Source organism: Polypterus senegalus, chromosome 3 (genome assembly GCF_016835505.1).
Source record: "Polypterus senegalus isolate Bchr_013 chromosome 3, ASM1683550v1, whole genome shotgun sequence".
Classification (NCBI taxonomy): Eukaryota; Metazoa; Chordata; class Cladistia; order Polypteriformes; family Polypteridae; genus Polypterus; species Polypterus senegalus.
This window is the reverse complement of record NC_053156.1, coordinates 159,487,518-159,508,782: the sequence shown is the minus strand read 5'-3', so window position 1 is coordinate 159,508,782 and position 21,265 is coordinate 159,487,518. Positions and strand designations below refer to the sequence as shown.

The 21,265-nt window shown below is 39.0% G+C and overlaps 1 protein-coding gene across 4 annotated transcripts in view; it reads left to right on the top strand.

The window, feature by feature from the left end:
* The window catches only part of arid1b (AT rich interactive domain 1B (SWI1-like)), a 717,470-nt gene that overhangs the window by 437,473 nt on the left and 258,732 nt on the right, over positions 1-21,265 (top strand). For all 4 annotated transcript variants that reach the window (XM_039748144.1, XM_039748142.1, XM_039748145.1 and 1 more), the window contains exon 5: positions 1,575-1,818. In XM_039748144.1, the coding sequence (XP_039604078.1) occupies positions 1,575-1,818 (244 nt within the window). The remainder of the gene's footprint in view (positions 1-1,574; positions 1,819-21,265) is intronic.

Below are 21,265 nucleotides of genomic sequence, written 5' to 3'. Positions count from 1 at the left end.
CCAATAGGTATGTCAAGTACATACCTTTTTTCCTTTACTAATTATTTAAGGGTCTGTAGCGCATTTACCCTCCATAATGCACAACAAAACTCCCCATAAAAACCTTTTGTACCTTCTCTTCCTACCTTTGGCTCCTTTGCACCTGACTCTAAGTGTAGCAGCCTTATGGTGGGATGGTCCTATTAATGTCCAGCCTGCAATTACTTCCAGAGTCGCTCCCTGTCCCTCACAATTACATTCATGTCAACATCTGGCTTGTATTTGGACCTGATACGCAAAACTTCACCTAGTGGCCCCAGCTGGCCTTGCAAGCCCACCGAGACCAATCTTTAATACATAGCGGAGGTCCATGCATAGCATAATATAGCTGTCTGCTGTTTGACTTGGGCTGAGACTGAAATTAGTTTCACATTTGGGCTGTTTAATGACCAGTTGTTCCTGTTCTTGATTACCTTCTGTATTTAAGGAAGCCCATCAGTGACATTTATTTATTAAATATTTGTTTCTGCAACTGATTCTGGGTTTCATATTTCAGCCTTGCCACCTTATTTTCTCTTCTATAAGTCTGTACTTTCATCCATCCACCCATCAATTTTCGAAACCTGTTTTATCCTAAGTAGAGTCACTGGGGAGGTGGAGCCTATCCCAGAAAGCTTCAGGTGCAAGTCAGTAAGACATCCTTGACAGTATGCCAGGCCATCACACACTCACTCACACACTCAAATACATTTAGCATCATCAGTTCATCTAACTTGCATGTCTTTAGACTATGGGAGGAAATCAGAGCACCCAGAGGAAACCCATACAGACATGGAAAGAAGATACAAACATGACACAGAGAGGACCTACCACTGCCACTGCATCACTGTGCCACCCTAATTCTAACTTATTTCATTCTAATCTTAATCTGTTAGTGTGCTCAATTGCCTTTGAACATTGTATACTTTATTTTCTTCCATGTGTCATTTTACTTACTTACCTACTTATTCTAACCTTCTATTTTGGCAACACTGGCATCAGAGCAGGAACAAGTGCTGGTTGGGTTGCCATCCCATTATAAGACACACTCATCTGCCTTAACCCATAGGAGGCCAGTTTGAAGGTGCTAATTAACCTAACATGCATAAGTTTGTGATGTTGGCGGAAAATTCAGAGAAATAACAGCACCTTGTTAATGAAGTATTAGATATAATGCTAATAATTTAGTCATTTAGTGTTTCTTTTGATCACTATGCAAAATAATTCTTGTTTGGTAACAGTGTGATGTAATGTAATGTAACATTTGCTATCCCACTTTTTCCAGTAGTGGTGGGCTAGTGCCTGACCCAACCGCATTGGGCGTAAATCAGGATTCATCACAGGTCCCATGGTGCATGATACCTTGATTGAAAAAAGAGGATGCTATCCATTATGTGGCCCTCACTTAGTGTTCCAAGTCAATTGAAAGCTCTAGGTATACCAATCCACAGTGGATAGTGTTTATCTCGTTTTTTCCACATGATTACTCTCCTTTTTTTCACCTGATTTTTCTTCACTAAGACATTAGCTCTTAATCACCTTTCTTTTTGTTTCAGGACTTGTCTGGGTCAATTGATGACTTGCCTACAGGAACCGAGGCTACCCTGAGCTCTGCTGTCAGTGCCTCTGGCTCCACAAGCAGTCAGGGGGAACAAAGCAATCCAGCACAGTCTCCATTCTCACCCCATGCATCACCACATCTTTCCAGCATGCGCAGCGGCCCCTCGCCATCTCCAGTGGGCTCTCCTGTGGGGAGTAATCAGTCCAGGTCGGGGCCCATTTCTCCAGCAAGCATTTCAGGTACGTCTATTTTTGTAGTCTTAATCTGACCTTTGAAGAGGATATGATACACCTTGAGGGCAAGCTAGTGAGAGATCTCATGCCAAAAAACGCATTATCTACCTGCCTAGAAGCAACAAGTAAATCGTCTAGAGTCCTAGAATAAGTTATAGCCATGATTTGTTTCCCTAAAGGTTTTTTTCTAAGAAAAAAATGTGAGGTTTTATATATGTGTGTGTAATTTAGGAAGTATTTTCCATTCATAATCAATGTGTCTTAAATGTATTTAATGAATGTCTTTCTGAAGTTTTTAAAATTATGTAGCATATATTTGTGACTGCAGAAAAAAAGAGTGAAAAGCATCACAAATGAAAATGAGTTTATTAAGAAAAAGTGCCTCTAAATAACTGTATTGACAATGAAATTCTAAGACTGAAGACTATAATGTTTATGGCATATGTAGAGCATGCAGTGGCTTTTCAGCTCCCCTCATACATATTGATTGATGTAATGTGAGTCAGCCATCCATTTTGTAGAACACATAAGGCTTATTTTTCTTATATAGTTAACCAGTTGCTTGTTATGCAGAGACAAGGATGAACTCCTCCTTCATGGTGCGTTTGGGAGAGGGAGGCATGGCTTTGATATTTTGTTGTGAGTGTCTTCTGGGAGCTGCTTGTCCCCCCACCTTTTGATGGTGATGGTTGACCTGACTTGAGTGTTTGATGGTGACACCTGCAATGGGCTGGTGTCCTATCCAGTTCTGTGTCGTACTTTCTAGGAAGAGATCTGACTTTTGTTTAGCTCAATTTATGGATGGATAATCAATTGGATAACAGTGTTTCTCCTTTTTTCAGGTTTTATCTGTTGTTTTGAAAGTGTTTGAACGTTTGTGTTATAGTAACCATCTATTGAGACTTTTGTGCAAAGTACTATATGGAGATTTTTGGTTATCTTTGTTTAATGTCAAAGAAGCTGATTTCAGGTAAGGAGAACACACCGATTTGTGCAGAGTACAAGTAGCAACACTCGCTTTCGGTAGAAAGCCTTAATAGGCGATTTAGCAACATCTGCTGGATTGGACACCAAAAAACGAAGATAAGTAAAATTCTGCATATAGTAGTAAAGAAGGACAAAGATCCACTAGATCAATTTTGAGTGTTTAAGAATCAATATCAAATCGTTTAAATGAAAAATAACAATTAATCGGAAAGTCAATATTTTTTACACAGGCCTACTTCTAAAGGACAATGCGAGTTAACTCTTTGAGGGCTGAATATTTTTTCCAAAAAATTCAATTTTCTGAAATGCATACAAAGCAATGTTTTTCACATAGAAATCAACATATAATGTCTCTTGCTGTGTGCTGTTCGCCAGGAATGTGTGGCAGGTTTGCTGCTGGAATGTCTTTGTGTGGTGGGGGCGGCAGTCTTCATCACAGAGCATCACAATATGGTTTGTACCTGTTGTCACTATAAATGGCAGTCCTTCCAGGCAAACATTGCTGTAGGTGTGTCAGCTACACAAACCTGTTCATCACATCGGTGCCTCACATTTGTTTTGAATCTCTTGTATTAAAATCATAGTCTGACAAGTCAGAGTCTTATTCATATAAACATATAAACATTTAAACAGTATCATCTCCAGACAGAGGAGCAGCTTCAGCAACAGACTGCTGTCATTGCTCTGCTCCACTGACAGACTGAGGAGATCGTTCCTCCCCTACACTATGCGACTCTTCAATTCCACCGTGGGGTAAACGTTAACATTATACAAGATTATAGACTGTTATACCTGCCTTGCGCTCTCCACCTTGCATTTTTTTAACTTGCACTACTTTTTTTATTGCTCTTTAACATTAGAATTACCAGAGCCTAAAAAAAACTAGTAGATCTGTTTCAACCTAAATCGCTTCTCACCTTTCTGTCAGCATCTTCTGTCCTTTAAATGTGTTGATAAGCAGCAAGCAGCAAGCAGCCTGCTATCACATCCCCCACCGGTGCACAGTTTTCTCAGCTCAAGTCTGGTTACCTGCATGTCAGTTGCTTGGAGTTGTATAGAGTGAGAAGTCAAGAAAAATCACACCTTTTATAAATACTACAGTAATCCCTCCTCGATCGCGGGGGTTACGTTCCAGAACCCCCCGCGATAGATGAAAATCCGCGAAGTAGAAACCATATGTTTGTTTGGTTATTTTTATATATTTAAGCCCTTATAAACTCTCCCACACTGTTAACATTATTAGAGCCCTCTAGACATGAAATAACACCCTTTAGTCAAAAGTTTAAACTGTGCTCCATGACAAGACAGAGATAACAGTTCTTTCTCACAATTAAAAGAATGAAAATAGGTCTTCTTCTCTTCAGGAGCAGAGAATTTCAGAGAGAGAGAGAGATCGCTCGCAAAGAAAAGCAAACAATCAAAAAATCAATACGTGTGCTTTTAAGTTTGCCGCGGCATTTTTAGAGGAGCGTCAGTATCTTCTAAGCAAACAGCCTCTGTGCAAACAGCCCCTCTGCTCACATCTCCTCCGTCAGGCGCAGAGAACGTCAGAGAGAGAGAGAGAGCGAGATTAAAGCAAACAATCAAAAAATCAATAAGTATGCTTTTGGAAGCACCGCGATAAAGCTGCCGACATTTCTTAGAGGTGCGTTTGTATCCACTAGGCAAACAGCTTCTGTGCAAACAGCACCTCTGCTCACACCCCCTCCGTCAGGCGCAGAGAATGTCAGAGAGGGTGAGATAGAGGCAGAGACAAGCAAACAATCGAGCACCGCGCAGGAGGCATATCTTATAGCATTGAGGAGTTTTAGTTAATATGTAATACGTGCTCTGATTGGGTAGCTTCTAAGCCATCCGCCAATAGCGTCCCTTGTATGAAATCAACTGGGCAAACAAACTGAGGAAGCATGTACCATAAATTAAAAGACCCATTGTCTGCAGAAATCCGCGAACCAGCGAAAAATCCGTGATATATATTTAGATATTCTTACATTTAAAATCCGCGATAGAGTGAAGCCGCGAAAGTCGAAGCGCGATATAGTGAGGGATTACTGTATATCGTTATTTGAAACACATGCATTTCATGTGTGTTCCGTGTCTAAAACGATCTATGTAAACACATCGTTAAAAAAGAAACGTTTTTCGTGTTTTAGTAATAATTGACAAAATGTAGACATGAAGTTTATAATGTGTGAAGCCTGAAGTACAAATATCAAAGAAACACTTTCACAAAAGGTACAAATATAATTGAAGAAGTATGCTTTTATTCAAAAATATAACTGAGAAAAACAACACTCATTAGGGTGTGACATTGACATGCATTTACTATGACTGCTTCGGTGGCACAACATTATCAACTGTTTCTGGTAATCAACACTTCACAGGTTTGATCCCTGATGAGTCCGTTTTGAGAAGTCTGCTGCTTTTATTCTCACTATTTTAGAATAAAAACATATATTTGATTTCAGTCTGTAACAGCCGGTGTAAATGTATGATACTTGTAAAGGTTAGCTTTGTTTTTTTTTTTTATTCAGTTTCAGTCTCTCATTTGCATTCATGATCCTATGCAACCTCACCCCCTACCCATCTGACACTGCTGTTTTCACATGACGACGCGCTATAACTCTGCACTCTGTAGGTAGTATGTAATTAAATCCAAATAAATAACATTCGATCTGGCTTTTATGTAAGTAACATATAAATGTTGATGTACAAGTATAACAAAACAAGTGCACTTTTATTCTAGACTAGAACCGAAGAAAAAAGAAAATCACAAGTACACTGCAGAGCTTCCTGTGTTTGAGCGACACGGGCAAGCTCAAAAAATAAATGTGTAATGCCACGAAAGTGCACGCAGACACTTCAGTTCGCAAGCATTGGTACAAGAATGCAGTCAGACTTCTTTTTAGGACACATGCACTGTCCAGATGTTATTTATTTGGATTTATTTACTTACTTCCTACACAGTGCAGAGCTATAGCACGTCTTTATGTGAAAACAGCAGTGTCAGATGGGATAGGTTAGGATCGTGAACGCGACTGAGAGAATCAAACTGAATAATAAAAAAAAAAAAACAAAGCTAACCTTTACAAGTATCATACAGTTACACCGGCTGTTACAGACTGAAATCAAATGTATGTATTTATTCTAAAATAGTAAGAATAAAAGCAGCTGACTTTTTGGGGATCAAACCAGTGAAGTTTTGATTACCAGACAACAGTTGATACTGTTGTGCCACCGAAGCACTCGTAGTAAATGCGTGTCAATGTCGCACCCTAACGCGGGTTCTTTTTCTGCAGTTATATTCTTGAATAGAAGTTGTTATATGTTATACTTGTTATATTTGTACCTTTGTGAAAGTGTTTCTTTAATATTTGGACTTCAGGCTTTGCACATTATAAACTTCATGTCTACATTTTGTCAGTTATTACTAAAACATGAAAACGTTTCTTTTTTAATGATGTGTTTACATAGTTCATTGTAGACACGGAACACACATGAAATGCAAGTGTTCCAAATAATGATATAGTATTTATAAAAGGTGTGATTTTTCTTGACTTCTCACTCTATACAACTCCAAGCAACTGACACGCAGGTAAACAGACTTGAGCTGAGAAAACTGTGCGGGGTGGGGGGCTGTAATAGCAGGCTGCTTGCTGTTTATCAACACATTTAAAGGACAAAAGATGCTGACGGAGAGGTGCAAAGCGATTTGGGACGAATCTACAAGTTTCTTCATAGGCTCTGGTAATTCTAGTGTTAATATCTATCTATCTATCTATCTATCTATCTATCTATCTATCTATCTATCTATCTATCTATCTATCTATCTATCTATCCAGAACATCGTCCATGGAGTATTTTGCTTCAGTCTCACCAGATGTCAATGCCATTTTAGCCATTGTTTGCTCCTCGCTACTCACACAAGTGCAGGGAAACTTGGTCAAACCAATGAAGCTTTCTAGCAAAAAGAGTCCAACTAAAACATAACAGTGGGTTTTGTAACCATTTACAGTTAATTCCTTTTGACAAAAGTTGACATCTACCTTGAAAGTGTTCATTCAAAAAACACCTATACAGAACCATGCTTTCTGCCTGTCCCTTTGGCCTGAGTATACTGATAGAACCTGTAATTTACAAAGAAGTGATGCAATATGCATGTTGCTTCTACTTAACTCTTGGGCTGTTTTGACAGAGTGGGCTTGAAGAATTCCACCTGCTAGATCACCAGAGCAGTGCCCCTCTCAATTCTTCATTATCACTTGGGGCCTCATTTATAAAGCTTGCATACACACACAAAAAAAGGCTGGAAATGTGTGTACATAACTTCCCACGCAAACATCGGAATTTATAAAAGAAAACTTGACATGGGAACAGGTGCATATTTATGGTAACTTACCCATGCATACCCATCATTTTGGAGGAACTGGGAAATGAAGATACATCAATTAGAGAAATGTAAGCAAATCAGCTAGATGATGACTTACACATATAATTATTCATAACACTGAGCAGTTGTTGTAGTGTGTGTTGACGTGACAAACAAATTACACTTCAAAAGTGATAATTAAGGTGTACAGACTATATTTTTGTTACTTTTTAAGAGGGCTAATGCTGTGTATTTACACTGAAGAAATGTCTTTGCTTCTCATCAGTTTATATTGGCTTCCTGTTGTTATTTATCAAGAAACTGGTAGACAAGTCAGGAATATCTCAGTCAAGCTTCACTCCTGCCTGCTATGCTGGAAGCCATTAACCAACTGATGAGGCACTACATCCCATTATCGTATGGTGTGGACATACATTCAGAAAACATTTTTTGCCAAAGCATAAAAAGGCAATCTGCAGCAGTGTCCTAACATAATCAAATCAATTTACTGTACTTCTGCACTAATAGCGAGAATGAAGGTGCTTGTGTTAACCATGAGCAGTGACATTCTATTAAGACACAAGTCATCTGTGATGCCAACATAAGACTGACAAACATCATGACTCAGTCTCCTGGGTCAACCTGTGATTTCTTTATTTTGAGGCACAAACAACAACAACAACAACACCATTTATTTATTTAGCACATTTTCATACAAACAGTAGCTCAAAGTGCTTTACATAATGAAGAATAGAAAAATAAAAGACACAGTAAGAAAATAAAATAAGTCAACATTAATTAACATAGAAAAAGAGTAAGGTCCAATGGCCAGGGTGGACAGCAAAAACAAAAAAAAAAACTCCAGACGGCTGGAGAAAAACAATAAAATCTGTAGGGATTCCAGACCATTAGACTGCCCAGTCCCCTCTGAGACTTCACAGTGCTGTACGTGGTGAATGGCTTATTGGTAAGGTAATTGTTTCATTTGGTCTGTACTATTTATTGTAACAGCAATCACATCATTATATGTGCCAAGAGATACTGGTGACATATGCCTTTTCCAGACCCCCAGAGCAAAGAAGAGAGACGCTATAATGCCACACATGATCTTGGGCTGTCAGTTGTGGAGCACAGACAGATATTTTTGAATGCAGATACTTGTGTTTCAAGGGTTCCGCTGGGTGGCTGTTGTAACAGCCAACAAAGTTTGGAGGCATCCTGACTGCATATATATAAGGGCGATTAGCATGCTCCATATACTGTATATACATATATTTTTTACAAGGTAATTGTGATATATAAAGGGTAAATTGTATAAAGATGTGAGTATGCCAGGTTTTATAAATCTGAGGTTTTTTTGGTGTGTGCATATTTTCCTGCTCATATTTAAGCAAAGTTTTATATATGAAGCCCCAGGAGCCACTTGATTTAGAGTGTAGCCACCTCTCATCTCTAGTGGCCAACTGGGCTTCCAGCTGCAGCAAGCTTTCTTTTTTCAGCCTCACTGAAGCTAGAAATGTTAGAAATTACAAAAAGGTGATCTTACATCATTTTTTTTTTCTTTTTTCAAACTGCATGCCAAACCACTGTACAGTTTAGAGAGGAGGAAGCAAACATTCATCAGAATGATTCATGACTGAACACACTTTGTTCAGCAACAGTTAATGACATACAGTATCAATAGTTAGTATTTCACAATTCATCTCTTTTATGTTGCTTTTATGAGAATACGAGAATTTAAAGATTCCAGTTCAGCAAGTTGGGGACTTTTTTCCTTTTCAAAAAGTTTCCAAGAGAGAATTACAACTAGAATATTTTCAGTGTTGGAAAGTATTTGAAAAGCACATCATTATTTACCATTAGTTAGAAACAGGATGCTGAGAAGAGACAAGCTCCCTGTGTTATTCAGATTTTTTTCTTTATAGAGTGCTCCAATTTCAAGAGATAATGTGCTTTTTTCCAGTTTTTGTGGTTGGAGAACACAGATCATTTATTTATTTTGTGATTTCACTGCAGTGTGTAATACATTGGGACCATAATCCAGTTAAAGTAGCTATTCAGACAACCAGAACAAAGTTCTCTCTGGATTGAAATCTATCAGTAGGCACTTTAAGGGCCGTGCTGCCTCTTGTCTGTATTAACACAACATAACATTTTCAATCCCACTTGATCAACTACAGGGTCAATAGATAGATAGATAGATAGATAGATAGATAGATAGATAGATAGATAGATAGATAGATAGTTTAAGGCACTATATGGCAGGTAGGTAGATAGGCAGGAACCAGCCTTCAAACACTGACTTTCACACAGGGCTAATTTGGAATTGCCAGTTAACCTAAAATGCCCTTCTTTGAGGATGTTGATTGGAAAACTGGAGTTAATGCAGGAAAACACAGAGAGAATCCACACAAGCAACAATCAAGCATATGATCTGACCCACCATGATGGATTGGTGAGGCAGTGGTGATACATTGCAGCCTTGTCTAAATGTTATGATAAACAAATTAGTAGTGGAGGTACTAGCATTGTCGTTTGAATTTGTATTAATCCATCCTTCTATTCATCTTCAAACCTGGTTAATTCAAGTCAGAGTCAAGGTGGTCGGAGTCTGTCTCAAAAGCATCATGTGCAAAGCAGGAACCAACATTGTTTGGTGTGCTGTTTTATCCCGGCACCCACCCACTCACACACACCCATACTCCACCATATGAAGTCAGATTAGATAGGGAGTCAACCAAAAACACATTTTTGGGATATGGGTAGAAGATCAAGGTCTCTAGGGGGAAGTAAAATCTACACAGACATTGAGACAACATGCAAATTCCATACAGATATTGTTTGAGTACAGGATTGTGTGAGTTGTGAGGATGCAGTACCAGCTAATGCCACCATGCCAAACAGCAAAAATCCATAGGCCCTAGTTTGTATAATTAAACTAGTTCATTGCTTTCAATATTTTTTCCATGGTAAGCCCCCCAAGCTCTTCCAAATTTCTGTTTGATACCCCAGTATTATAGGCCTGTGTATTAATGTACTTTGCTAGATTTTCTACAGTTAGTGATTCACATATCATATGACTGGTGAATTTCTTGGTGCAAATTTCTTGTTAGGTCAAATGTGACAAGTCGAGTATTTTTAAACCTACCCATTTTAATATTTTATGCCATTTTTTATTGGTATTTTATCTGCTTTAAGGTAATCATTTTAAAGAATCGTTTCAATGTCACCCATTCTAATTTAACTCCCTCATCCAACATGCAGTTTCACACATAGACTGCTTCTTGAGTGTTTGCTAACTTGACAAACACTGCCTGGTTTGATCAGTGTTTCTGGAAAGATATGTGCTCAAACTAAAGTTACACTGCAGTGTGTTCTATCTTGCAGCCTGATCTATGTTTTCAGAAATGTATATGCTCAAAATAAAGTTAAACTGCAATGTATCATTAAACCAGCAAACATAATTGATCAAAAGTCTGTGGAGCAGCAACAGCATTTGTAGACATTGTCCTGAGAAATCTGAATCACTCCAATTAATCCTTTGCTCTGTAATTCCATTTTAGCAGTCCGACAGGTGATGGCATACAGTAAACCAGGTAAAAAAAACTCAGACGCAGTAGTCAAACTAGCTATCATAGTGCTGGAGAGTGGCGACGTGTTGCATGTACATTAGCTCGTGTAAATAAGAATTTCACTGTACTCTGTGCATGGGCCAATAACATCCCATTAAGAGTTGTATAAAAGAAGTATTAAAGTCACCCATACAAAGTAGCTGCCATTCCACCAGGCAACAGATGGTAGCAGATTAATGTTGCTGAGATTCAGACATGCACAGGGTTGCCTGAGAGTCATACTTTTTTGGGCAGCCCATTCTAAAAGCAAACACAAGGTGCTTGGAGGGAGCACTGGCAAGGAAGCCTCAGATTTAATATGGGCTTTCAGGTTACCCAAAAACGCCTTTCGGGAATGCAGGCGTGGTACTAGAAATACTCCCTGATTTAGCTTTAAAAGGGCTTCTCCCAGCAGAATCTGGGGTGGGGAGCAGAGCTGTGACAAGGGCTGAAATGGAGGAGTAAAGGAGGTTAGAGACGAAGCCAGCCTTGAGGAGAGAAAAGATGAGAGTGTATGAGACACATGTGGCTAACTTAATCTGCATAATGGGCCATAGGCTTTATTGCTGTTTTAAATTTAAATGGTATTGTTCATTCTTTTGGTATTCCCTGTTACATTTCGCTGCAGTGGGTTTGCGCCCTGCCCGGGATTTGTTCCTGACTTGTGTCCTGTGTTTGGCAGGGATTGGCTCCAGCAGACCCCCGTGACCCTGTGTTAGGATATAGCATGTTGGATAATGGATGGATGGATGTTACATTTTGTAATAAATCTTTTGTGTCTGGATGGTGGTCTTCTCTGATAATTCCTAGATAAGTGAATGAGAGTAGGTTTTTTGGATGTGTGTGTGTGTGTGTTGAGTGTCTGCTCATGAGCATCCCATAAGGTTTCAGAACTGGGATAAAAAGCACTGTGGCTGTTCATGATGAGGAATGAGACGTAAGACAAAGAACATCATCTAATATCAACTGACAAAATTTCAAGAACCTAACTGTAATATCAATGTGGCACACCAACAGCTAAGGTTGCCTTTGAACAGCTGCTCTGAATTATCAGATGGTTCTTCCATACCTATATCACATATGGAGAACAGGGATACATCTGGCTGTTATATATCACCCTGCCATCGGTAAAGTGGTGGCACACTTCTGTAGACTTCAAACACTTGTATCTTGCATTTCTGCTCAGAAATCCAAGAATCATAAAGACATGGCCATCCCTGCTCTAAAAATTAAATAGAATAAAATGACAAAATAGAAAATAAATTCACTAAAGGAAAATGATGGCCTCTAGGTTTTTCAGCAAGGTACTGATTTTAGATTAAACATATGCCTTAATGTACTTTAGACAGAACTGGCATTATTTAATGTACTAGCATACACGAGCTAAACAGACGTTCATTGGTGCAAAGTGATCTAGTGTGAACAAACTGCACAAAAGTATCAGAAATAAACAGCCAGTTTTTTTTTTTGACATACTGTAATCTGTTTCGTTTGTTGGCAGCCTTTCAGAAAATGTTTTGCAGGTGGATTTGAAGTGACAATCTCTTTGGAATACTCTGCTCAGTTTGACTGATTTCTTCAAGAAGACTGAGATTCTAAGTAGAATAAAGCATTAACAAGGCTTTTATCACATTTAGCCTCTAAGACAGTAGATATCTAATCGAACGTTTGTGTGTACAATGAGACTTCCATCGATCCATCCATTTTCAAACTGGCTTAATCCAAGTAACGGTGATGGAGCACAATGGAACTTGTCAGATATTTTACAATGGCATAAAAGGTGAATGCAGCTCAATGGAACTGACATTCAGTACATCACTGCTAGCTGTCAGCTGATATTAAAAACTCATGAACTATCATTGAAAAGATATTACATGCCTGTATCACGGCAGATATCTAATTGACCAAACAGTGAACTGCAAGGCAAAATAAATCTCTGTGGAATGAGTTATCTTCATTTCATTTAAGGAGGAGTGCCTCTGGTCACAACCTACCTGTTTCTCCCGAATGTAAAAATGATAAATGTTGACTTAACTTTTTCATCATTTGACGAGGCTGAATCAAAAGCCCTCCATCAATAAGACGACAGACTTCATTTCCGTAGCTTTTTAATGGCCCATTACCATTTGGTCGAAGTGCTCTGTCAGCCCAAGTGATGGTTGTGGCAGGTAATGTTTTGTCATGAGTAATTTTCCCTGGGATTTTTAAATCCTCTAATATCAGAGCAATGACTTCATCTCCTTTGGCATATTTTCTTCCTTTGGCTTATTTTCTTGTTCATATAGTTTAGAATTACCTGAATGGGAATGAGTGATTCTAATAAGGATCACATGTTAAATATGCTTATAAAAGAGAGAGAAACAAATCTGTAGGGTATGTCACTGATTCTTTGGACTACTTTATGCTTTCCAAGGCAGCTTTGCAAGAGTGTTCTTGCCCCAAATGCACTACTCTGTTTACAGAAGGCCACTACTCCAGAAAATGGAGGTAGGTGTAAATTAACAAAAATTTTTGTAAATGAGCACACCAAGTGGCGCGGTGGTGCTACTGCCTCACAAATGTCCTTGCCTGACTGCTGTCTGTGAACATTCTCATTTTTCTCCCATACGCCCAAATACTAAGATCTTAGTTTACCTGGTAATTTAATATTGCCTCATGTAAGTGTGGGAATGTGTGAATCGCGGGTGCTGCCTTGAACCCAGGGGAGTATGAAAAGGCTTCAGCCTTTTCATGACCCTAAATTGTCTTGATGGGGTTAGACATGCCAGCTCAACCTCCAGGCAACCGGGATTTAATACCAGCTCAGTCATTGTCTTTGTGGAGTTTGTGTATTTTACCTGTTTTTGTAAGTTTTTATGTGTGTCTTGCAAACCATCTTTGTTAAGAACAGTTTGTAAATGTCCTGAATAATTGTGACAGAAAATGGATGAAGCTAATATAATAAGGACAAGGTTTGAAAAACTGGTGCAGTTCAACACCAGAAAAATCAGGGGAAGAAAGGGGAAAGCAAAACAAAATAATGCATCAAAACCAAAATAACATTAATGTGTATACTTCTTGCTAAATGACACTAAGGAAGATTTTTCAAGTGTTTCTTCAATCCACTGAAACATACTGAAGAATTTAGGTACTGTAACTATATAGGGCAGTGTTTTTCAACCACTGAATTGGTCATCGGTTGCGAATAATATTGTAGTTGTTTATAACTGTAGTGGGTCGGAGCTGATCCCCACTCTGATGATCGTGCTTAATCTCCCCTGACGATCGTGTTCAATTCACCAAGGGGGAGAGTGGGTCACGAAGACATCGACATGAGAAAAAGTGGTATACAGTGCTACAGAGGAACCCTAATGACATCATGCCCTGTGTTAATGCTGGCGACGTGACAGAATTAGAACCCAATTGCCAAAACAACAAGGAGACTTTCAGAAAAAGAAGTAAACACAAAATACCATGTAAAACAACATGGTAATTAATTATTCATTCCATAATAACATGAAAGAAAATACATAAAAAAAGCTGGTCTGCCTATCTTAGAGTTTGCATGAAACAACTCTGCTCCCCTTTACCAATGTCTTTGGAATTCATCCTGCTTTTTCTTCAATGTAATTTGCCTTAAAACAACCATTTTCAATAGCTCAAACAGTTTGCCTGGATGGCACCCAAGCATGGGGAATAGTGAACTCTTTTCAGGTGCGGTTGCATAAAATGCCAAGCACCTATTCTCATCATCATTTGAAAAATGTTGGTGATTATTTTAAACCGTAAAACAGTGAAACATTCGTGCAAACTCAATGACCAATTAATCCATCCATCCATCCATTTTCTAACCCGCTGAATCCGAATACGGGGGGTCACGGGGTCTGCCGGAGCCAATCCCAGCTAACACAGGGCACAAGGCAGGAACCAATCCTGAGCAGGGTGCCAACCCACCGCAGGACACACACAAACACACCAAGCACACACTAGGGCCAATTCAGAATCGCCAATCCACCTAACCTGCATGTCTTTGGATTGTGGGATGTAACCGGAGTGCCCGGAGGAAACCCACGCAGACACGGGGAGAACATGCAAACTCCACGCAGGGAGGACCCGGAAGCGAACCCGGGTCTCCTAACTGCGAGGCAGCAGCGCTACCACTGCGCCACTGTGCCGCCCATGACCAATTAATTTACTGTTTCAAATTTTTCTTCAGAGATGTTAATTCATTTCGTGTATGTTCCTCTTTTGTACACATCTAGTAGCCAAAAAGTCCCTAATACAAGTTATTGAAATGCCAATGGAGTTTCACATGCAAATGGAACTTGCATCACATCAGTTTCATTCATGAACCTCAGCAACTCCAACTCACTTTTTCTGTTGCTTGAAGTTGTATTAAGTAAGTTACATATCCTATATAACCATATAAGTAAAAAATATAAGTACTGATAACAAAAAGATGCTTAACATATCTAGAAATTCATGCATAAGGGTGCTCCCCCAGTGTGCTTCAGTAAACTGTAATGTATAGCATAAATAAACACATGCACAGTACTCATGCTACAACTAAAAGCAACCTACACCATTTTCCGCAACTATCTAAGCTTCCCCAATACACCTAAATGTTATGCCATGCATCCATTTTCTGACTTGATTTCTCCCTGAATACTCTCATTTCCTCCCTCTAAGTTGACTCAGTGATGTGGACTACAGAAGGCATCTGCTGTTTTGGGGGCATGAATAAGTTGTTTCACAGAGATTGCTGCAAGACACCAGATTATAATAAAGAGCATCGGTAGCAGCATTTGGTAATTTGGTATATGATGATTCATTCAAAGTTGTTTTAAAATTGCTACAAATCGCAAAACTGTATTGGTATCAAAACCTAATATTTGAACTGCCTGATCATAAAATGGTTCTGAATAAATGTCTATGAACAAGAAACAGTAACATTTTTTAATTACTGGTAAATACTCAAAAATATGGTCTTCAGTCATTCTCTTTCTACCATCTTATAAACAGCAGAAACTTAGCATGTACTGTAGGGGAAGTCACACTTCATTCTGTTTCATTGTAAGTTAGCTATATTACATAATTACATTTTACTTTTCATTTCCTCAGTATTTTTCTTATTATGCTTGTATCCGTCTTGGCCCAAAATTCAGTTCATTTCAGGTTTATTTTCACGTGTGCACAGTTACAATGAAATTTCTGCTTGCCCACTAACACAAACCGTAGTGCTGAATCTGGCTCTGTAAGTTATGTAAAATATAACTTCATAAAAATACAATATGTATTGATGAACAAAACAGTCGAGTTTCCTTTTGCATACAGTTTGGCGAAAATGACAGTAAAACATGTTTTACATTTGATTTGTGATTACGAAACTCACTATGAAGGGTTTTTTTAGAGGTTGAAAGAAAGGAGCATTGCTCCCTAAGGGTTTGGAAATACCGAACACATCTTTTGGGCATGTAAATTTGTTAGAAAAGGGTCCTGATGAGTCTTTTGGAAAAGCAACCTGACTAAAAATATCTGGTAAGTTCTGTTGTGCTACATCGTCATTACTTGAATTAAGCCAGTTTGAAAATGGATGGATTATTTTGCTTAGTAGACATCAGTAGACATCTTAGTAGAGATCAGGCAGAGGATGCTAAAGATTTGGGGCACCACCATGGTGACCCTGTATAATTGAACACAAATTCTCTCTATTATAAAAAGAAATCCTGGAAGGCAAAAGCAAGGCGACAATACGTGATCTTCTCGGAAGTTCTCGGTAGACATTTAAAGACCCGCGAGACAAAAGAGACTTGGTGCCAAGAGTTTGTCCCAGGGCCGTCTGAAGGGAACGTGGAACATGAGATTCATGAAAGACACGCCCTACTTACAAAAGATATCATATAAGAGCACACGCAGTAAAAGCACATAGTGCACACACCTCCTGTGCTCTCAGCACATATGAAGCATGTCAGGACAATACAGAGAATAGAGACCCAAGGGCGTTGGAGAGAAAAAAAGGCAGATAAGAGATTATGAAAGCAGTGGAATTCAAAAGGCTCAAACAAATGATGGCGCAATACACATGCAGAGAAAGGTGCAGAATATGAAAGCAGTAAAATTATAAAGTATTGTAGCATCCCAGCCAGGTTGAGGCTTTTTTGGTTTTAAGTGACTGTTTGGTCCGATTGAGGGAGGGTGGAGTACAGCACAGAAGACTGATAGCGGAGTACTGATTGATGTGGTAAGGGGGGACGAGATGCGGGGAGGAGGGATTGGAGAGGTTGCTAGAAAGTTGTGTTTTGGGGTTTTGAAGTCAGCGATTGTTCAAGTAAAACTTTGTGTGACACTTTATTACGTCAGTCGCTACAGTATCAAAGAAACGATTGCATTACCGCAAAACAAAAGGTGATTAATCGTCAGAACCAGGTGTAATTGAAAAAAGAGCAGGACAAATCGAGGTCACAAATAAAAGGCAAAGAGTAGACAACAAAGTCATTTCGCATTCACATCATTCAGTGCACAAAACGTGGATTTACACAATAATAGACCATACGCTATGGGAATCTGTGGTCCCGGAACAGTTAAAGCAACGACAAGTTGAATTTCAAAGAATACACAATTCAGTCAGGTGTATATTTATGATCACGGAGAAGTGATGCAAATTTTAACAGACAAAAAGAAAGGTAATGTATATATTCCAAGAATACCATTACACATCAAAGGAGATTGTGATATGCCATTCGTATTAAAATGTTTACAGTTTACCGTGCGAATAGCTTTTGCTATGACAATCAATAAATCACAGGGACAAACATTAGAAAAAGTCGGATTATTTATTAGAGAAACAGAAACAATATTTAATCACGGGCAGTGATACGTTGTGTTGTCACAATGTGTCTCCAAAAAATATTGTTTTTAATGAAGCTTTTAAGTAAAAGTGCAAATAATGAAATTGAAACAATTCCAAAGAAAAAAAAAATAACATTGTATATCTGATTAACCAAACCACGGGGGTTGGCGAGCAAAGCGAGCAGGGGGTGAAGCCCCCTAGTAATAATGAAAAAATGCAGTAATTGTGGAAATGTCTTTTCAGATACGAGTTCTCTAAATGAACTGCTTTAAGATGGCAGCTATTCCCATCTTAAGTCCTTCCTGTAGGAAGAGGTGGGTACAGGTGGACAGACACCGGAAGTGATGTCAATGGTGTATTGCCATCAGTCTTCCCGGTCTGCAGAGGAAGGAAGAGAGAAGGCATCCCGTTGAGCAGTGGGGAATACAATCACCAGAGCCCTGAAGCTGTCTGCATACATATATGACAACAGTTTTATCCAAAGGGACTTACTAAAGGGGTCAAGTAAACATGAGTTTTAGTTAAATATTTAAACACAGCCCATGATGAAACAAAAGCTGTAATCTGGCAAGGCAATGAAGTTGCTATCCAAAATAATTGAGAAAACATCAATGCTAAGCTCCTGCCTTTGCTAGTACTCCTCTTTAAGTGGTGTGTGGTGAATCATCCTGCCATAACCCTTAGTGCAGTTTTTCTGTCAGATGGGAACTATAGTCCTTGCAATGTCATTGCCACCAGATGGAATGAAAATATAAAGGGAAATTTTTTTTTTTATTGTGTATATACTAAATATTCTTCCTAGGCAAATGTTAATGGGTTTTTGTTTACTACATGAAACAAATTCAGTTTTTCTGAAATCACTGGCTCATCACTAATAATAAGCTAAAAATAGCATGGTTCTGGGACTGGACGGCACCTCCAGATCTGCGGTCTATGAACAGATGGATAAATATTCCAGAACGATAGTGTCATGAAACAAATAAATGCAGTTAGAAATTAAAGATGCCGTCTGTTTTTATCATTCTTTATCCTTTCTTCTGTGCATGTGAGCCCAAGCTATTATAATATGAGATATAGTGACAGATGTAACACCACAAGCAGTGCCACTACCCACTGGGCAAGTAAACATCATCTCTTCCATTTTGGTAAATTAGACTGCAGCATATTTTTAGTTTATTTCCTCAATACAGGCTCAGAGAGACAGCTGCTGTGCATTGACATAAATGCGGTATTCAAATGTGGGTAACATGTACATCAATTAAAACTTTCTTTGAATAATAATGTTAACAAACCTAAATTTTTTTTGTTTATTTGAAATTAAGTTATTAGTATTTTAACAGTGCTAATCTTACAATTGCATAAGCTACCAAATCCTGAACCTACCCATAAAATAATTCTAACACCTGTCTGTCTGGTTTAGCCTTTCAGCAAAGCAATTGCAAAATACTCATTTTATAAACTGCAATAAAGCATGTCTCTTGGCTACACATCTTCTGTATTCTTCAAAAATGTGAACCAGCTTACTATACATATATTCAGCCTTTCAAACATTTGATAAATTACAATTCTAGTTTGCCTTTCCAAGTGAGGTGTTAAAAGATTATGGTTGAATTTTATCCCCAAACACCTCAACTTTTGATGTATTCTGGTCATTTTTTCATACCTAGCAACAGTGCAAGCAACAGTGCTACTAATACTACCATTACTAAATACTATACATTCTCAAACCCAGTTTAACTGAACTCAAGGCCGCGGAGGTCTTCAGCCTACTTCAGCCGTACTGCACTTAAGCCAGGTAATAAGTGACCGGAAGCCAGTCTGCCACTTACTTAGCTACTATGAAACTGGAATCACTGCATAGAAGGTTTTGTATCTACAACATATTTTTTAATGTTTTAACATTTATGGAGTGAGAGGGCGGGACGGTGGCACAGTGGGTAGCGCTGCTGCCTCGCAGTTAGGAGCCCCGGGTTCGCTTCCCGGGTGCTCCCTGCGTGAAGTTTGCATGTTGTCTTCGTGGGTTTCATCCTGGTACTCCAGTTTCCTCCCACAGTCCAAAGACATGCAGGTTAGGTGCATTGGTGTTTCTAAATTGTCCCTTGTGTGTGTGCCCTGCGGTGGGCTGGTGCCCTGCCTGGGGTTTGTGTCCTGCCTTGTGCCCTGAGTTGTCAGGGATTGGCTCCAGCAGACCCTGTGTTAGGATATAGCAGGTTCAATAATGGATGGATGGAGTGAGGCATTGAGGTTGACAGAGAGCAATGCAAAGCATGGTTGGTTGGACCACTAATAATTACTTCTATTTGAAGATGTAACTTATGATTTTTTTTCCAAAATTACTTTTTAAAAATTAAGTTGTAGCTTTAATGTATCATATATTTTAAAAGCACTAACTGTAGAAACCTAAACAAAATGATTAAGAGAAAATAAACAAGCTTTTTCAATTAAAAAGTCACTCAAAACTACAGTATCGTTAGAATTTAAATATCAATATCAAGGACAAAACAAAGGAAATGGCATTTGTTGCTTGAAAATCTTACATCTTCATACAGCAGACTAAACAAATGAGCTAAAACCAACATCTGCTTACTTCATTCGTCTGGCACTGCACAGCCTGACAAGAGTACTGTCTACAACTGGGTTGCTCCTGATAGGCATAAACAAACACTACAATATACACTCACCAGCTTAGTACAGGTTTGGATCCCGTTTTACCTTCAGAACTGCCATAATTCTTCATGGCATAGATTCAACAAGATTCTACAAACATTCCTCAGGGATTATGGTCCATATTGACACGATAGTCTCACACAGTTTCTGTAGATTTGTTGGCTGCACATCCATGATGCAAATTTCCCGTTCCATAAAATCCCAAAGGTGCTCAATTGGACTGAGATCTGGTGACTGAGGACACCATTTGAGTACAGTGAATTGTTCAAAAAAACAGTTTGAGATGATTTGTGCTTTGTGACATGGCACATTATCCTGTCTGAAGATGGGTACACCTCAGTCATAAAGGGATGGACAAGGTCAGCAACAATACTCAGGTAGACTGGTGCATTTAAACATTGCTCAATTAGTACTAAGGGTACCAAACTGCGCCAAGAAAATATCCTCAACACCATTAAACCACAACCACCAGCCCTAAACTGTTAATATGCCAAATGCTGATCCTTCCAGCTGAAATTCGCAGCAGAAATAGAGACTCACCAGACCAGACAATGTGTTTCTAGTCCTCTATTGTCCATTTTTCTTGGGCCCTTGCGAATTGTAGCCTCAGTTGTATGTTCTCGGTGGACAGTGTGGTCTCCTGCGGCTGTAGCCCATTTGCTTCAAGGTTCGATGTGTTGTGTGATCAGAGATGCTCTTCTGCATACTTCAGTTGTCACAAGTGGCACAAGTTCTTTTTAAACCCTAGAGATGGTTGAGCATGAAAATCCCAGTAGATCAGCAGTTTCTGAAATACTCAGGCCAGCCTGTCTAGCACCAACAACCATGCCATGTTCAAAGTCACTTAAATCACCTTCTTTCCCTATTCTGATGCTCAGTTTGAACTTCAACAGGTTGTCTTGACAATGTCCACACATTCCTAAATGCATTGAGTTGCTGCTGTGTGATTGGCTGATTAGATATTTGCGTCAACGAGCTGTTGAACAGGTG